General features: G+C 43.4%; 1 protein-coding gene across 3 annotated transcripts in view; it reads right to left on the bottom strand.

Annotated features, from left to right (window-relative positions):
• TTN (titin) overlaps positions 1-19395 on the bottom strand; it is a 282606-nt gene that overhangs the window by 31576 nt on the left and 231635 nt on the right. For all 3 annotated transcript variants that reach the window (XM_059166916.1, XM_059166913.1, XM_059166914.1), the window contains 4 exons: positions 2209-19314; positions 1091-1387; positions 401-988; positions 5-307 (listed from right to left, as the gene is read on the bottom strand). In XM_059166916.1, the coding sequence (XP_059022899.1) occupies positions 5-307; positions 401-988; positions 1091-1387; positions 2209-19314 (18294 nt within the window). The remainder of the gene's footprint in view (positions 1-4; positions 308-400; positions 989-1090; positions 1388-2208; positions 19315-19395) is intronic.

The raw sequence follows: 19395 nt of genomic DNA, 5'->3' as shown, positions 1-19395 counted from the left end.
ATACCACAGGCATCAATGGCTAGGACTGGCTCAGAAGGATGGCTGGGTTTTCCAATACCAGCAGCATTTTCTGCATATACTCTGAATTCATAAATAAGTCCAGCACTGATTGTTGTGACTTTGAAATGAGTTGTGCGGATGACCAATTTGTTGGCTTTTTGCCATAAAATACTGTTTCTGTCTTTCATTTCCAGGTGATAGCCAATAACTGGACTGCCTCCATTGGACACTGGTTCATGCCAGCCCACGGTGATGCTTTCTCGAGTAACATTAGTGACCCATGGTGTAGATGGTGGTCCAGGTGTTGCTACAGAAGAGAGAAATCCCTTAGGTTAATACAGACACTTAAAATATTTTTGTAAATAAAAACCTGGGATCCTTAAAAAGTTTTGCAACTTACTGTATGGTAGTTTGACAAGCACACACGCTGAATCTATGTGATCGCTGATGCCGAAGCGATTTTCTGCCTTGATGCGGAATTGGTATTCTTCTCCTGTGGTCAGCTTCATGATTTTAATCGTGGTCCTTGCAACTGTTGTAGACACTTCAGTCCATACTGCCGTACTTGTCTCTCTCTTGAGTACAATGTAATTAGTAACTTGACTTCCACCATCATACTTTGGTGGCTCCCATTTGAGAGTCACACTTTCTTCTGTTATATTGCTAATAACAACAGGGCCAGTTGGGGGACCAGGCCTGTCCAGTACAATGATGTTAAGGAAAGCTTTGGTTGTTCCACTGGAGTTGGCAGCAGTGATCTCGTATCTTCCAGCATCAGTGGTAATGCTTTCTTTGAGATTGATGGTCAGGTTCTCAGCAGTAACTTCAGTATTAAATCTCATGGTTGCCTTTAGGGGGACACCATCTTTTGATAAGGTCACTTTGGGCAGTGGTTTTCCAGAAATTGGAATATCAACTTTAAGGTTTGAACCAGCTCTCACGTATACAGTATGACTTAGGAAATTCTTCATATCAATTTCAGGTGGTTCTGAAAAATAAGCATACAGTAGATGAAGGTGAAAAAGGGTCTCTAAAAATGAAATCAACACAAACCATCTGAAATTTTGCTTCTACGTAAAATTAGACATACCTAGTTGTTCCTTAATAAGAACAGGAAGCAGAAGCTCTCTTGGGTCGCTCAGACCAGCTTGATTTTCAGCAGACACCCGGAAAAAGTATTCAGAGTTCTCTCTCAGACCAGAAACAATATGATGGGTTGACTTGACCACCGCACATCTCACCCAATTTTTCTGTCCCTTTTCTAGTGCTTCAACAACATAGTGTACAATCCTGCTTCCACCATCGTGTTCTGGCTTCAGCCAGGTCAGGGAAACACTATCTCTGGATACACCTGTTACTCCAAGTTTTTCCGGTGGGCTTGGTTTTTCTAAGAAAGTAAAACACCAGAAAAAAGGGATTATTACAACATTTTTTCCCCATGTGTTCTTTCTGCATTGTCAAAGAAAACTTTTAAATGAAGCCCACATTCTTCCTCTGATTTGAGTCTGTCTTACTTTTTATATAACAAGTTTGGGTTCTGAGCCAAGCGAAGCTACCCCAAGCTTTGTCATTACATGTCATAGTATGTGGTAGTATCCAAATTCAAATGAAGTGTCGAGTGACTAGATTAAATAGTAAAATTTATCTCAAATTTATCCTGGGTATAAAAGTGAGGAATAAGATGAACAATCTTCATAATACAGTTTCTGCACACATGCCATATATATGTGAAGTCAAATTCAGTTATATTTAAATTCAATATATATGATCTACTTCTAGCTTTGTAAATTTCCACATTTTTTTAATCAGCAAAGAACTTCCTCTATTAGAGATTTCATGTCATGCTACAGTATGAATTATTTGAGGTGTGAAGCAAAAGCATTTTAAATTAAGTGAGACTAATTAGAATGATTCACAGTATTCTAAGAAAATTTTTTTTTTTTTTTTTTTTTTTTTTAAAGATTTTATTTATTTATTTGACAGACAGAGATCACAAGTAGGCAGAGAGGCAGGCAGAGAGAGAGAGAGAGAGGAGGAAGCAGGCTCTCCGCGGAGCAGACAGCCTGATGTGGGGCTCGATCCCAGGACCCTGGGATCATGACCTGAACCGAAGGCAGAGGCTTTAACCCACTGAGCCACCCAGGCGCCCCTGTATTCTAAGAAAATTAATACAGATATATATAAATGTTCTTTGTTCTTAAAGCATACCTGTTATTTTTACTCCTTCCTTTGTTTCAGCTGGTACACCAACACCAAACTCATTCTCTCCAGATACTCGGAAGTAGTAAATCGCCCCTTCTTGTAAGTTGGTGATTTTGTAGGAGAGGCGGTTACAATTGTTGGTCACAGAGACCCATGCTTTCTTACTGGCCTCACGTTTTTCTATGTGGTAATTCTTCACTGGTGCTCCGCCATCATTTTCAGGAACATCCCAGGATAACACTGCAGACTCTTTGGTTATATCATGTACAGTGATATTGGTTGGAGGACCAGGAGAATCTAAAACTTTGACAACTAAGGTCAGTGAAGCAGCATTCACAATATTCTGAATTGTTAACGTGTATTTTCCAGAATCATTTCTGTTCGCATTTTCGATAGTAAGTGACGTACGAGAGTCTGTGGAATCAATATAAGCTCTAGCACGGAGGTCACTGTCTGGCTTACTCCACATGACACTAGGTGCTGGTCTTCCCCGGAAAGGTACGGTCATGGTAAAGGAGGTGCCGGCCTTGACAATCAAGGTCTTCTTCATTTCACTGTCAAGATCAAATACAGGTTCTTCTTCTCTTTCTTTTGCTACCTGGGGATCTGTACTATCGCTGGGATCACTAGCACCGACCTTATTGACAGATCTTACTCTGAAAACATACTCGGCTCCTGTTGTTAGTCCACCTATGGTATATTCTGTGCCTCTTAAGTTCTGAATGGCTGTCTCCCACTCAGTTTCATCAGATTTCTTATATTCTACAGTGTATCCTGTTACTGGGGCCCCACCATCAAACAAGGGCTTAACCCAGCTAATAGTTATGTTTGTCTTGCCTGAGTCCACAATTTTGGGTTTGGATGGAGGAGATGGCAAGAACACTGGATCTTCTGCCCGAATTAAGGGAGAGGTTTCACTTGGAAGGCTCAGGCCAGCAGCATTTTCTGCGTAAACCCGGTACTCATATTCACATCCTTCCCGAAGCCCAGTTGATTTCACTCTCAGGTCATAAACTGGTTTTTTGTTTACACGTACCCATCGTAGGCTGTTTTTCTCTCTTCTTTCAATTATATATCCAGAGATTTCACTGCCTCCGTCACTCTCCGGTCTCGACCAGCAAAGGGTCATGGACTCTTTGGTCACAGATGTAATTTCCAAAGAGGTAGGTGGACTTGGAACAGTAAACGGATCTAGTGCCTTTACTGCCACGCTCTCCAGGGACTCACCAACACCATATTTATTAACACCCGTTACTCTAAAGATGTATTCGTTGCCTTTGAGTAACTTGGTTACTTTACAGGATGTTGTCCTTAATTCCCCTTCACATATTGTCCACGCGAGGCGGCTTGTTTCACGCTTTTCTACGATGTAATAGTCAATATCTGCACCACCATTTTCTTGGGGCGGTCCCCAGGAAAGCGAGCATTTCTCAGCTGTGAGGCCATTTATTTCAAGCGGTCCTGCTGGTGGGCCAGGCTTATCAAGTACCTTGCAGTTAACTGCCATAGACCGAGTTCCTGCAACGTTCTTCAGTGTTAGTACGTACTGCCCAGTGTCTCGTCGGATACAGTCTTTCACTGTTAATGAGGTGCTATAGTCTGTCGAGACAATTTCTGTTCTTGCTCTTTCTTCAATTTCTACCCCATCCTTGGCCCAGGAAATCACTGGCAGAGGTCGCCCTGCGATGTCTGCATTTATCTTAAGGACCTCTCCAGCTTTGACAACAATCACATCTCGGAACTTGACATCCATCATAATTCTTGGAGCCTCAACGTCATCTTTAACTGTAATAGGTCCAGTGGATTCAGATGGTTCACTAACTGAGTCAGCTGCATTCCTTGCAAAAACCCGGAATTCATAACGCTGATCTTCAGTAAGTTCGGTGACTTCAAAGTATGTTTCTTGTATGTTAGTAAAATTGCACTTCAGCCACCGGCCATCTGGTAGTTCTCTACGTTCGATAATATATCCTGTGATCTTAGCGCCGCCATCATAATGTGGTTTAGACCATTTAAGTGACACTGATTTTCTGGTGATATTTGTGACTTCAGGTTGTCCAGGAGGGTCACAAGGGTCTCTTGCAGGGACTGGTTCACAAGACTTACTGCATTTACCAATTCCAGCAATGTTCTCAGCATATACACGATACTCATACATCAGTCCTTCATCAAGGCCCGAGACTTTCATTTGTGTATCAGCGATGAGGATTTTATTTGCTTTTGACCAAAGAATGCTGCTCCTCTCTTTATATTCAAGGTGATAGCCAATTACTGGACTTCCTCCATCATTAACAGGCACTTGCCAGCTTACAAGCATGGTAGATTTTGTGGCATGCACAACTTTAGGAGTACCAGGAGGACCTGGAGGGCTGAATGGATACTCTGCAACAACGGGTTTAGATTCACTGTAGGAGCTCTTGCCATAGCGGTTTTCTGCACAAACACGGAACTGATACTCACTTCCTGTTGTCAGACGAACTATTTTAATGGACGTTCTTGCAACTGCCTGTGAAACTATGTGCCATGTGGTAGAAGTGGTTTCTCTCTTTTCAACGATATAATTGCTAATTTGGCAGCCACCGTCATATTCTGGAGGATTCCAGGAAATCGTTATATTGTCACAACTAACCTCATCAATATGAACAGGTCCCGGAGGGCCTGGTTTGTCAAGGACAATTACAGTTATAGGAACTGTTATGGATCCAGCGCTGTTGGAGACACATAATTCATAAGTGCCAACATCTTCCCTGGAAGCTTCCTTGATAGATAGTGATGTTACAGTCTTTGAAGAAGAAATATTGACCCTTGTGGTTTCTTTAAGAATCTGACCATCCTTTTTCCAGCTTACAGTAGCTTGAGGTCTCCCTTTAAATGGAACATCAATCTTAAGTTGGTCTCTAGCCTTTACATTGAAAGTATTGTAAGGAAGCTCGACGGAAGGCTTTATTTCAATATCCCTTGCGATTACTGGCACTCCGAGTTGTCTCGGATCACTTCTTCCTTTTTCATTGATGGCAGCTACCCTGAAGGTATACTCTTCTCCCATAGTTAAGCCAGATATAGTTGCTTCTAGAGCCTTAACTTGTGTGCAAGTGCTCCATTTTTCACTCCCTTTAGTCTGCATTTCAACTACGTAGCCAGTAATTTTGCTGCCACCATCACTTTCTGGCTTCTCCCACTTAATTGTAGCTGTGTTATGGGTCACATCAACAAGAGTCACTCTTCCGGGGGGGAGGGGTGGTTCAGAAACTTTAACAGGTTCCCTAGTTTCAGCAGGCAAACCAATCCCATATTCATTGGAAGCCAAGACTCGGAAGTAGTAAGAACATCCTTCTTGTAGATTTTCAATTTTAAAAGAGTTCTTCGTGCAGTTGTTTGTAACAGTAGCATATGCTTTTCTTGTAGTTTCTCGTTTCTCAACAATGTAGTTTGTAATCTTAGCTCCACCATCAATAAGTGGTGGCTCCCAGGACAGCGTCACCGAGTCTTTTTTTACTTCTCTTACATTCAAATTCACAGGGGCGCTTGGTGAGTCAAGAACTCTGACGTTAACGAAGGCTGTTTTGGAACCACTGTTATTTTCTAGTGTCAGATTATACCGACCACTATCAAATCTGGTAACGTTATCAATTACCAACATTGTGTAGGAGCTGGTCACCTCGATTTGGGCCCTCTCTGTGAGAGTGCCTTCGGCCTTTTCCCATTTAACTTCAGGTTCTGGTCGACCTTTGATTGTGACAAATAAGCGTAAAGTAGTACTTGCCCGCAGAACGACCACCTTTCTGAGATCAGCATCAAGTTCTATTTCTGGTGGCTCTAGCCTCTCTTTAGCAACAACTGAGCCAGGTATGGTTGCAGGTTCACCTACACCTTCAGAATTGATGGCACAAATGCGGAAGTTATACTCAGTATTTTCTTTAAGCTTGGTCACTGTGAACTGCTTTCCTTGTAATCCTGTCGGTGGAGTGCAGGTTGTCCATTCATCAGCAGAGGCTTCTTTGACCTCCACCACGTAGCCCTTAACAGGTGCACCACCATCATAAATTGGCTTATTCCATGCCAGGGAGACAGAAGATCTGGAAGTATCTGTTACCTTTGGATTACTTGGTGGACCTGGTGGATACAAGGCATCACATGCACGATAGAAAACTGACGGCTCGCTAGGTTCACCCACACCAGCTGCATTTTCGGCAGCCACTCTGAACTCATAGGAATGACCTTCGGTAAGGCCAGTTACTCTGAATCGGAGATCTGTTAGAGTTTTCTTGTTGCACTTGGTCCATCTAATGCCTTCCTTATCTCGCTTTTCAAGAATGTAGCCCTCAATTTCGGCACCTCCATCATCCACTGGGCGTGTCCATGTTACTACCATAGAATCTTTGGTGATTGCTGAGGCTTCAGGCGGTGAAGGAGGACCTGGTGGCTTATACGGATTACAGGCTATAACAGGCTCAGATTCCAGGGGCTCTCCAATTCCATATTTATTCACAGCCATGACGCGGAAAATGTACTCATTACCAGGAAGAAGTTTAGTGACTTTGTAGTTAAGGGCCTGTACTTCCGTTGAAACCTGGGTCCAGGAGAGTCTGCTTGTTTCTCTCTTTTCGATGATGTAATGGGAAATACTAGCACCACCATCCTGTAAAGGTGGGTTCCATGCCAGATAACATTTCTCAGCAGTAACTCCAGAAACCTTCAGAGGACCTTCAGGGGGCCCTGGCCTGTCGAGTACCTTTACAGTGATTGGTATGGACTTTGTACCACCGACATTGCTGAGTTTCAGAATATACTGTCCTCCATCAGTACGTATACAGTCTTTGACAACAAGAGTGGTCTTTTGAATAGTAGATTTAATTTCCATCCTAGCAGTTGTTTCTTCAAGCTCTTTGCCATCTTTTGACCAAACAATATCAGGTATAGGCTTGCCGCGGATATCAGCATCGAGGACAAAAGTCTCTCCTGCACGAACGACGATTACATCTTTGTATTTTGGATCCAGTGAGGCATTTGGTGCATCAATTTCATCTCTGGCAGTAATAGCACCAGTGCTTTCAGATGGTTCACTAAGGTTGCCAGCTGCATTTCTTGCAATTACTCTAAATTCATATCTTTGGTCTTCTACAAGTCCACTCACTGTAAATTCTGTTTCTAACACATTGGTAAAGCTGGCTTTCATCCAGCGGCCATCAGGTAGATCTTTCTTTTCTACAATATAACCTGTTATCTTGCTACCACCATCATAGGCAGGTTTCTTCCATTTCAGTGTAACGTTGTTTCTTGTAATAACAATGGCTTCAGGGCGACCGGGTGGGTCACATGGATCACGAGCAACAAAGCATTCTGAGACTTTGCTAGGCTTGCCAATGCCAACGATATTTTCAGCAGAAACTTTGAACTCATACTCAAGGCCTTCATCAAGCCCAGTTGTTTTGAATTTGGTGTCTTGAATGGGAGTCTTATTTAATTTGACCCATAGAATGCTGTTCTTTTCTTTCTGTTCAAGATGGTAGCCAATAACTTTGCTTCCTCCATCATGAACTGGCTCGTGCCACTGCACAATCATCTGATCTTTTGAAATGGATGTCACAAAAGGAGTTCCAGGTGGCCCAGGTTCTTTAAATGGATATTGTACGATAACTGGTTTAGAATCCAGAGGGGCGCTCTTTCCATACCTGTTTTCCGCAAAAATTCTAAACTGGTACTCTGTGCCTGTTTTCAGTTTGGTTATTTTAATTGTTGTTCTTGCAACTGTTGCTGATACCATCTGCCAAGTGGTGGTAGTTGTATCTCGCTTCTCTACAATGTAGTTGCTTATCTGGCAGCCACCAGTGTAGGCTGGAGGTTCCCAAGAGATAACAACAAAGTCTGCACTAACTTCGTCAAACCGAACTGGTCCAACTGGAGGTCCAGGCTTTTCCAAAACAATGATGCTGAGATTTTCTGTTGCCGTACCTGCACTATTTGTTGCTGTTATAGTGTATTTTCCAAAGTCATCTTTGTTACTTTCTTTAATGTGCAGCATTGTTGAAGTGGCTGTTTCTTCAACATTTACTCTTGTTGTCTGTTTAAGAGGCTCACCATCTTTGACCCATGAAACGTTAGGTCTTGGTCGTCCGATAACTGGAATTTCAATTTTAAGATCTTCTCCAGCTTGGACAGTATATGTGTTAAACGGTAACTTAAAGCTAGGCTGTATGGTCAAATCTTTGGCTATGACAGGAACACCAAGCACTCTTGGATCACTTTTTCCTTTCTCATTGTAAGCCTTGACACGGAACTGATATTCTTGTCCAGAACTCAAACCAGTAATCACGGCATTGCAGACTTTGGATTCGGCCACAACACTCCATTTTTCTGTTCCTTTGGGCTGCATTTCAACAACATAACCCAAGACTCTGCTGCCACCATCATGTTCAGGTTTCTCCCACATCAGCGATGCACTGGTCTGGGACACATCCGTGAGTGTCACTTTTCCTGGTGGGGAAGGAGGTTCAGCGGCTTTCACAGCATCAACGGTTTCCACTGGAACACCAACTCCAAATTCATTTTCAGCCATAACTCTAAAGTAATAAATGGCTCCTTCTGTAAGATTCTCAACTTTAAAGCTTGTTTTGTTGCATTTACTACTCACGTTAGCATATGCTTTTCTGGTTGACTCACGTTTGTCAATAACATAGTTCTTCACCTTTGAACCGCCATCAATGATGGGTGGCTCCCATGCCAGCAGGACAGAATCTTTTTTCACTTCTTTGACTGCCAGATTTTGTGGTGGCCCTGGGGTGTCCAGAACTTTCACAGTTACAAAAGCAGACTTAGATCCGCTGCTGTTTTCCAGCTTGAGAATGTATTTTCCAGCATCATTTCTATCACAGTTATCTATGGATAGCTGGGTATAGTTTACTCCCTTTTCAATTTGGACCTTATCTGTGAATTCACCTTCCTCTCGAGACCAAGTGATCTCAGGTGTTGGGCGACCTTTGAATGGAATGTGAATTCTGGCAGATCCACCAGCCCTTACAACTATTCCTTTCCTTAATTCAGAGTCAAGGTCAAGTTCGGGTGCTTCAAGTTTATCTTCTGGTTTCACGGTACCGGGAACTGATGCAGCCTCACCTACGCCAACTTTATTGAGGGCAGAGATTCGTATTTTATACTCTTGGTGCTCAACGAGTTTTGAGATTTCAAATCGCATGGTTTTCAGGCCAGTCTGTGGAGTAACTATTTGCCAGTCTTCTTCATCTGCTTTACAGATTTCTACTACATATCCTACGATCTCACTGCCACCATCATAGATGGGCTTTCCCCAGGCAAGTGTAATTGAATTTTTAGTGGTGTCTACAATGTGTGCATTGGTGGGTGGGCCAGGTTTGAACACAGGATCACAAGCCTTATAGTAAACTGTAGCTGGACTTGGTTCCCCAACTCCAGCAGCATTTTCTGCAGAGACTCTGAATTCATACTCATGATCTTCTGTTAATCCTGTTACTCTTAGACGCAAATCTGTAATGCGGCGTTTATTACATTTTATCCACCTTATGCCACTTCTGTCTCTTTTCTCTACAATGTAACCAATAATCTCACTTCCACCGTCACTATCTGGACGGTTCCAACAGACAGTCATGGAGTCCTTGGCAATGTTAGTGACTTCCAAGCTTTTTGGTGGTCCAGGAAGCACAAACGGATTTTTCATTAGTACTGGTGCAGATTCCAAAGGCTCTCCAACACCGTATTTGTTTACAGCCATTATGCGGAAAATATATTCATTCCCTTCTAAGAGTTTGGTAACTTTCAGAGAATTGGTCACAACTTCTGAAGCAACAACAGTCCAGGCAAGTCGACTCGTTTCTCTCTTTTCAACAACATAATGAGAAATATCACTGCCACCATCTTGAAGTGGTGGAGACCATGTTAAAGTGCATTTTTCAGCAGTGACTCCAGTAACCTGGACTGGCCCTTCTGGAGGTCCTGGTCTATCCAACACTTTTACGTTTACTGGGAATGACTTGGAACCTGCAACATTGGAAGCTCTTAAAATATACTGTCCACCATCAATCCTAATGGCATCTTTTACAATAAGTAAAGCCTTGAAATCTGTGTTCTTTATTTCACATCTGGCAGACTCTTCAATTTCCTTATCTCCTCGTAACCACTCGATGGTTGGTAGGGGCTTTCCGTGGACATCAGCCTCAAGCCTGAATGTTTCTCCAGCATTCACCACAATTGTGTCTCTGAATTTCGGATCCATTGAAATTCTGGGAAGTTCAACCTCATCCCTGGCAGTTATTGGTCCGGTACTGTCGGAGGGTTTACTTATTGCACCAGCCGCATTCTTTGCAATGACTCTGAACTCGTATCTTTGGTCTTCAGTAAGACCAGACACGGTAAATTGAGTTTCAATGACATTTGTAAAGCTGGCTTTCATCCAGCGACCCTCAGGCAAATCACGTTTCTCTACAATGTAACCTGTAATCATACTTCCACCATCATAAACAGGTTTGGTCCACTGTAAAGTGATCTCATTTCTTTTAACCATTATTGCTTCTGGCGTTCCTGGTGGGTCACAGGGATCTCTGGCTACATAGCATTCGGAATTCTTGCTTGCTTTACCTACACCAACAATATTTTCAGCATAAACTCTGAATTCATATTCAATGCCCTCTTCTAGATTGACTGCTTTAAATTGAGTGTCATGAATAATAGTTTTGTTGACTTTTGTCCACAAAATACTATTTCTTTCCTTTTTCTCAAGGTGGTAACCTATGACTGGGCTTCCACCATTATTGATTGGTTCATGCCACTGAACAACCATGGAGTCCTTGGAAATGGCTGTGACAAATGGGGTGCCTGGAGGGCCTGGTTCTTTGTAGGGATATTGAGCTACAATTGGATCAGACTCCAAGGCAAAACTTTGTCCATATCTGTTTTCAGCAAATATTCTGAATTGGTATTCTGTACCAGTTTTCAATTTGGTCACTTTCAGTGTGGTTCTGGCAACAGTAGCAGAAACAGTATCCCATACTGTGGTGGTTGTGTCTCTTTTCTGAACAATGTAGTTGGTGATCTGGCAGCCCCCTGTATATAATGGGGGATTCCAAGATAATGTAATACTTTCAGCACTGACTTCATCAAATTTAACAGGTCCTTTTGGAGGATCAGGTTTATCTAGAGTTATAATTTCAATGGATGCTGTTTTCTGACCTACAACGTTAGCCACTGTGATTCCATAATGTCCACCATCATCCTTATTAGTTTCTTTAATGCTGAGTACTGTGAGGTCAAGTGAATCAGTAACATTGACTCTTGTGGTCTGCTTCAGTGGAAGACCATCTTTAGTCCAGGTAATGGTTGGCTTAGGACGTCCAGAAATTGGCACTTCTATTTTCAAATCTTGGCCGACCTGTACACTGTAATTGTTGAAGGCAGGTCTTACATCTGGCTCAATGACCAGATCTTTGGCAACTATTGGAACTGCAAGCGACCTAGGATCACTTCTTCCCTTTTCATTTACGGCAACAACTCTAAAGAGATACTCTTCTCCCTGAGTTAGGTTAGTAATTACTGCTTCAAGGGACTTGACTCGAGCACACTCTGACCATTTCTCGCTGTGTTTAGCTTGCATTTCCACAATATACTGAATGATTTTACTGCCACCGTCATGTTCCGGCTTTGTCCAACTCAAGGAGACACTGTTTCTGGTGACATCATCCACAGTTATTTTTCCTGGAGGTTGTGGGACTTCTGCAACCTTAATAGGATCAGCAGTGTGGGCAGGAAGGCCGATACCATACTCGTTCTCAGCTGTGACTCTAAAGTAGTAACTGCTGCCTTCTTGGAGTTGATCAATCTTCCAAGAATTCTTATGGCAGTTTGTTACCACCGCAGCATATGATTTTCTTGTGGCCTCACGTTTCTCAACAATGTAATTTTTTATTTTGGATCCTCCATCCAATAGAGGAGGTTCCCATGTAATTGATACCGAGTCCTTAGTGATTTCTGTGACTTTCAGGTTAACAGGCGGACTTGGTGTGTCCAGGACTCTCACGGTAACAAAGGCAGACTTTGTTCCACTGCTGTTTTCTAAAGTAAGAGTGTATTTTCCACTATCGTATCGGTTGACATTGTCAAGAACAAGAGAGGTGAAACTGCTAGTGACATCAATTATAGCTGCATCTCGGATTTCACCATCCATCTTCCCCCATTTCACTTCTGGTGTAGGACGGCCTTTAATAGGAACAAAGAGCCTTAAGGAGCCACCGGCCCTTATATTTATAATTTTCCTCAGTTCTAGGTCAAGTTCAATATCTGGTGCTTCTAATTTTTCTTCAACTACAACAGGTCCAGGGACATCAGCATGTTCTCCAACTCCGGCTTTATTAATAGCACAGATACGGAAATTGTATTCATGCTTTTCCAACAGCTTTTCTACTTCTATATTTGTTTTATTGATTCCAGTTGGTGGAGTGCACATGGTCCATTCACCAACACTCACGTCACATTTTTCAACAATGTAGCCTTGGATTTCACAGCCACCATCATATATTGGTTTGCTCCAAGAAAGGAAGACAGAAGATCTGGTAATATCTGTGACTTTGGGGTTGTTTGGAGGTCCCGGTTTATAAATAGGATCACAAGCCTTTTGGTAAGCAGAAGGTGGGCTTGGCTCACTAAGTCCAGCAGCATTCTCGGCTGAGACTCTGAATTCATAATTGTGGTTTTCTAGGAGTCCAGTTACTCTCAAGCGCAGTTCCCCAATAAGGCGTTTGTGGCATCTTGTCCATCTAATGCCCTCCTTATCCCGTTTTTCGAGAACATATCCAAGAATTTCACTGCCACCATCAGATGCTGGTCTTTCCCATACAACGATCATTGAGTCCTTGGTCACTGTTGTGATTTCTGGAGCCTTTGGTGCATCTGGCACTACGAATGGATTCTTGGCAATCACTGGCTCAGATTCAAGAGGTTCACCAACACCATATTTGTTGACAGCCATTATACGGAAGATATATTCATTGCCTTCGAGAAGCTTAGTAACCTTGCAGCTGAGAGTTTGCACATTGGCATCAACCAGAGTCCAAACTAAGCGGCTGGTTTCTCTCCTCTCCACAATATAATTTATGATGTCACTCCCACCATCCTGTAGTGGGGGTTTCCAAGCTAGTGTGCATTTTTCTGCTGTCACTCCTGATATGAGAACAGGTCCCTCTGGTGGTCCTGGTCTATCAAGAACTTTGACATTCACAGTAACTGATCTCTCCCCTGCAACATTTTGGGCCTTCAGTATGTAATTTCCACTGTCGGTGCGTGCTGCATCCTTTACACTGAGACTGGTGGCAAAGTCAGTGCTCTTTATTTCTAATCGAGCTGTATTTGAAAGCTCCTGGTCACCTTTTACCCACTGAATGGTCGGTATTGGTTTGCCATGAACATCTGCATCAATCTTGAACGACTCACCAGCATGAACCACAATTGTGTCTTTGTATTTTGGATCCATACTTATTTGTGGTGGCTCTACCTCGTCTCTTGCTGTTATTGCTCCTGTGCTTTCTGAAGGCTCACTAAACACTCCTGCAGCATTTCGAGCTATAACCCGGAACTCATATCTATGATCTTCAACTAGGCCAGTTACTTCAAACTGAGTGTCAATGACATTCGTAAAACTGGCTTTCATCCAGCGGCCCTCAGGCAGTTCTTTCTTCTCTACAATATAGCCAGTGATCTTGCTTCCACCATCGTAAGTGGGTTTCTTCCACTGGAGAGTCACAGAATTTCGTGTGACAATAATCGCCTCTGGCCGCCCTGGTGGATCACAGGGGTCACGAGCCATGTAACATTCTGACACCTTACTTGGCTTGCCGATGCCCACGATGTTCTCTGCAGAGACTCTAAACTCATATTCAATACCTTCGTCGAGGCCAGTTGTTTTAAACTTGGTTTGAGGGATGGGTGTTTTATTCAACTTCACCCAGAGGATACTATTTCTTTCCTTGCGTTCCAGATGATAGCCAATGACTTTGCTACCTCCATCACTAACTGGTTCATTCCAATGTACTTCCATGCTGTCCTTGGAGGAGAGCGTTACGAATGGTGTGCCAGGAGGACCAGGAACTTTGAAAGGATACTGGGCTATAACAGGCTCTGAATTGAGGTAGGTGCTCTTTCCATATCTGTTTTCAGCTGCAATCCTAAACTGATATTCACATCCAGTCTTTAATCTGCAAGCCTTTATTGTTGTCCTTGCAACAGTCGCTGACACAATCTGCCAGGTGGTTGTGGAAGTGTCCCGTTTTTCTACAATGTAATTATTGATAGAACTCCCACCATCGTACTTAGGTGGGCCCCAGGAAAGAGTAATACTATCAGATGTCACTTCCTCCATTTTAACTGGTCCAGTTGGAGGCCCTGGTTTGTCAAGAACAATAATGTTCAAAGTTTCAGTAGCTTCACCAGCTGAGTTAGTCAGTTTAACTGTGTAATGTCCAACATCTTCTCGGCAGGCTTCCTTTATTGTCAGTAGTGAATTATTTTCTGTGCTCTCCGCATTTACTCTAGTTGTCTGCTTCAGTGGTATATCATCTTTATGCCAGGTGACAGCAGGTGTAGGACGTCCAATGAATGGAACGTCAACTTTTAGGTCTTCGCCTGCCAGTACAGTGAAAGTATTGAACAAGAGTTTGAAGGCTGGTGGAATAACAAGATCTTTGGCAATTACTGGCACACTCAGTTGTCTAGGATCGCTGATGCCCTTTTCATTCTGAGCTGAAACACGGAAAGAGTATTCTTCACCCTGAATTAATCCGGTTATGGTGGCTTCAGTGACTTTGACTGTGGCACACGTGGCCCATTTGTCACTACCCTTGCTCTGCATCTCAACAATGTAGCCTAGAATTCGGCTGCCTCCATCATGCTCTGGTTTTTCCCAAGAGAGGGACACGCTGTTTCTGGTGACATCCACCAAAGTTATTTTTCCTGGAGGAAGGGGTCGTTCTGATGCTTTCACAGACTCTGCAGTTTCGGCCGGCAGCCCAATGCCGTATTCATTTTCAGCAAGAACCCTGAAATAGTAACTACACCCTTCTTGAAGCTGGTCTACCTTCCAGGACGTCTTGTGGCAATTTGTTGCAACCGTTGAATATGCTTTTCTTGTTGATTCCCTCTTTTCAACAATATAGTTCTTTATTTTTGAACCTCCGTCAAGGAGAGGAGGCTCCCATGTCAGTGTGACCGATGACTTAGTGACCTCCTTTATCTTGAGATCCTGTGGAGGGCCTGGTGTATCTAGTACTCTAACATTGACAAATGCAGACTTGCTGCCTGAGCTGTTTTCTACAGTTAGTATGTATTTGCCACTGTCGAATCTGTTTACATTTCCAACGATGAGCAGGGTGTAAGAGCTTGTGGATTCAATGCTAGCTTTATCTAAGGATTCTCCATGTTCTCGAGTCCACTTCACCTCAGGTGCAGGCCTGCCTTTGATCGGAACAAAAAGTCGCAGGGTGCAACAAGCTCTTATGGTAACAACTTTGCGCAGGTCAGCATCCAGTTCAATCTCTGGAGGCAGCATTCTTTCTTCAGCCTTTGGAGTTCCAGGAACAAGTGCAGGTTCTCCCATTCCTTCAGAATTCACAGCATAGATGCGGATTTTATATTCTTGATTCTCTATGAGGTTGGTGATGGTGTAAGAGGTTGCCTTGAGCCCAGCGGGTGGAGTGACAATCTGCCATTCATCTTCCTCTGGCAGGGCAATCTCAACAATGTACCCAGTGATTTCTGAACCGCCATCGTAGATAGGTTTATTCCAAGCAATGGAGATGGATGATCTGCTCGTATCGAGAACACGCGGGTTACCTGGTGGGCCGGGCTTAAACACAGCGTCACAAGCTTTATAAAATGGACTGGTAGAACTTGGTGCGCTAATTCCAGCAGCATTTTCAGCCATAATCCTGAACTCATATTCATGTCCTTCTGTCAGTCCAGATACTTTATATCTTAAATCAGTAAGAGTTTTCTTGTTGCATTTCACCCAGCGCTGCCCAGCTTTATCACGCCGTTCTACGATATAATTGATGATTTCACTTCCACCATCAGAGTCAGGATGTCCCCAGCAGACAACCATTGAATCTTTAGTAATAGCTGTAACTTCAGGGTTTTTGGGTGGATCAGGAGGTCCATAAGGATTAACTGCTACCATAGGCTCTGATTCCAGTGGCTCTCCAACTCCATATTTATTTACAGCCATGACGCGGAATATGTATTCATTGCCTTTCAAAAGTTTAGTGACCTTTAGTTTTGTCACTTGGACTTCTGAGGCTACATTTGTCCATGCCAATCTGCTGGTTTCACGTTTCTGAACTATATAGTGATCAATTTTGGCACCTCCGTCATCCAGTGGAGGCAGCCATGACAATACACATTTTTCTGCTGTCACTTCAGAGACAGCTAAAGGTCCTTCGGGTGGGCCTGGTCTATCAAGAACTTTGACATTGAAAATGTGTTTAGCAAACCCACCAGGATTTGTTGCTGTAAGGATATAGGCACCACTGTCCCTCCTTGATGAATCCTTGTTTATCAGGTAAGTAGAGAAATCTGCAATTCTTATTTCTGACTTTGCTGTGCCTTCAAGCTCCTTTCCATCTTTGGTCCATTCCATTGTTGGTGGTGGGCGGCCTGAAACATCAGCTTCTAGCTTGAATGCTTCGCCTGCTTTTAATATTACTGTGTCTTTAAATTTAACATCCACCATTATCCTTGGTGCTTCAATGTCATCCCTGCACGTGATGGCATCTGATGGCTCAGACGGTGGACTAATAGCACCAGCAGCATTTTTGGCAATCACTCGGAATTCATAGGCAGCGTCTTCTGTTAGGCCACTGACTGTAAATTCATTCTCCAGAATGTTGCTGAAGTTGGCCTTCAGCCACCGTCCATTGGGAAGGTCTCTCTTTTCAACTATATAACTGGTAATTTTAAAGCCTCCAGTGTATTCAGGCTTAGCCCATTTAAGTGTCACTGTGTGTCTAGTAATATTTAGAGGAACTGGTTTCCCAGGTGGGTCTATGGGATCTAAGGCAAGCATGGGTTCAGATGGCTTGCTTGGCTTGCTTTTGCCAGCCAAGTTTTCTGCAATCACTCGGAATTCATAAGCAATACCATCTGTAAGTCCACTTGATTTGAAAATGTTGCCTGGTACTAATGTTTTGCTCACAGTCTGCCAGAGAATACCATTTCGTTCTTTTCTTTCAATGTGGTATCCTAAAATGGGGCTTCCGCCGTCAGAAAGAGGCTCATTCCAGCTAATTGTCATTGAATCCTTGGTAACTGCAGTCACCTGAGGGGTCCCAGGAGGCCCAGGAACCTTAAATGGATAGTTGGCAACTACAGATGCAGATGTGATGCCTGGTCCAACTCCGTATCTATTTTGAGCTTTTACCCGGAATTGATACTCTACTCCAGTAGTAAGGCGAGTGGCTTTATAGGTAGTGCGAATGACAGTGGTTGCTAACTCAACCCATGTAGTACTGTCAGTCTGTCGCATTTCTACTACATAGTTGCTTATCGGTACACCTCCATCGTTCTCAGGTGGGTCCCAAGAGAAGGTTACAAAATCAGATGAAACTTCATCGAATTTGATTGGTCCAGTAGGAGGCCCTGGGATGTCATGGACTTGAATGGTGATGACATCACCAACCTCTCCTACAATGTTCCTTGCCGTTAATGGATAGGGTCCACTATCACTTCTTACACACTCATTGATATTTAAGATGGTTGAAGTGGCTGTATTTTCAAAATTAACTCTCTGTGTCTGTTTAAGAATCTGGTCTCCTTTTTTCCACGTAACGGTGGGCTTTGGCCGACCAAGCACTGGAATTTCCACTTTGATGTTCTCACCGGCTCTGGCGATGACTAATTTCTGATAAATGCCACGAAGATCCAACTCGGGAAGCGCTGTCTGCTCCTTGACAATGACGGGTCTGCTTTCTCTGGGGGCGCTTCTTCCCGCACTGTTCACCGCCATCACTTGGAATGTGTATTCTTCCCCTTCGGTTAGATTCTTCACCACGCATTCTAACCCCTTCACGGTGCTGATGTGGGTCCACTGGTCAGAGCCTTTTCTTTGGGCTTCGATCACATAGCCAGTGATCTTACTGCCACCATCGTGCTTTGGTTTAGGCCACGCCAGGCTGACTGTGCTTTTAGTTATGTCCATGATGTTCAGACTGTCTGGTGGTGACGGTGCTTCAGAGGCTTTCACAGGTTCTGTTGTTTCTGCTGGCTCACCGATTCCATATTCGTTTTCCGCCATCACTCTGAAGAAGTATTCACATCCTTCTGATAAACCAGTAACTTTATATGTGCACTTATGGCACTTGGTGGTAACAGTGGAGTAAGACTTCCGTGTTGCTTCTCGTTTCTCCACAATGTAGTTTGTTATACGGGAACCCCCATCTATCAGAGGGAGGTCCCAGTGGAGGGTGACACTGTCCTTTGTGATGTCTGTAGGCCTCAGGTTAAGGACAGGTCCTGGGGTATCCAAGACTCTGACATTAACAAAGCCACTTTTCTTCCCAGCAGGGTTCTCAATGGTCATGACAAATTTACCAGTGTCGTATCTGTTACATTCCGGTATGATCAGAAGAGTAAAGGACTCCGTGTTTTCAATGTTAGCTCGGTTTTTAAGGTTGATGTCGTCTTTAGTCCATGTCACTTCAGGAGCAGGGCGACCTTTAATTGGCACAAATATTCTAATACTGAGTCCTGCTCTAACAACAAGTGTTCTTCGAAGCTCAGCATCTAGTTCAAAATCAGGAGCCATTTCCCGTTCTACAATTTCAATATCTGGAATCATTGCTGGCTCCCCGATACCTGCATCATTGATGGCTCTGATTCTAAAATTGTATTTTTCTTTAGTCTGAAGATCAGGGACAACGAACTGAGTGATTCGGAGACCAGTTCCTGTTGTATCTTTTATCCAGGCCTCATCTCCTACTTTTTGATGCTCTACAATATAGCCAGTGATTTCAAGTCCTCCATCATAGTGAGGCTTGCCCCATGCTAAAGAGGCAGATTTTTTGGTAGTATCAGTGACATGTGCATTTGAAGGTGGGCCTGGGGGATCTGAAACAGAAGCAAAGACATGAAAGTGTACGTTAGGAGTTTGGCTTTTGGATAACTTTGCTAAAATAGTGGCATTATCAA

The sequence above is a fragment of the Mustela lutreola genome, chromosome 3 (assembly GCF_030435805.1).
Source record: "Mustela lutreola isolate mMusLut2 chromosome 3, mMusLut2.pri, whole genome shotgun sequence".
Lineage (NCBI taxonomy): Eukaryota > Metazoa > Chordata > Mammalia > Carnivora > Mustelidae > Mustela > Mustela lutreola.
Note: the sequence above shows the minus strand (reverse complement) of the source record. Positions and strands in the feature narration are given on the sequence as shown.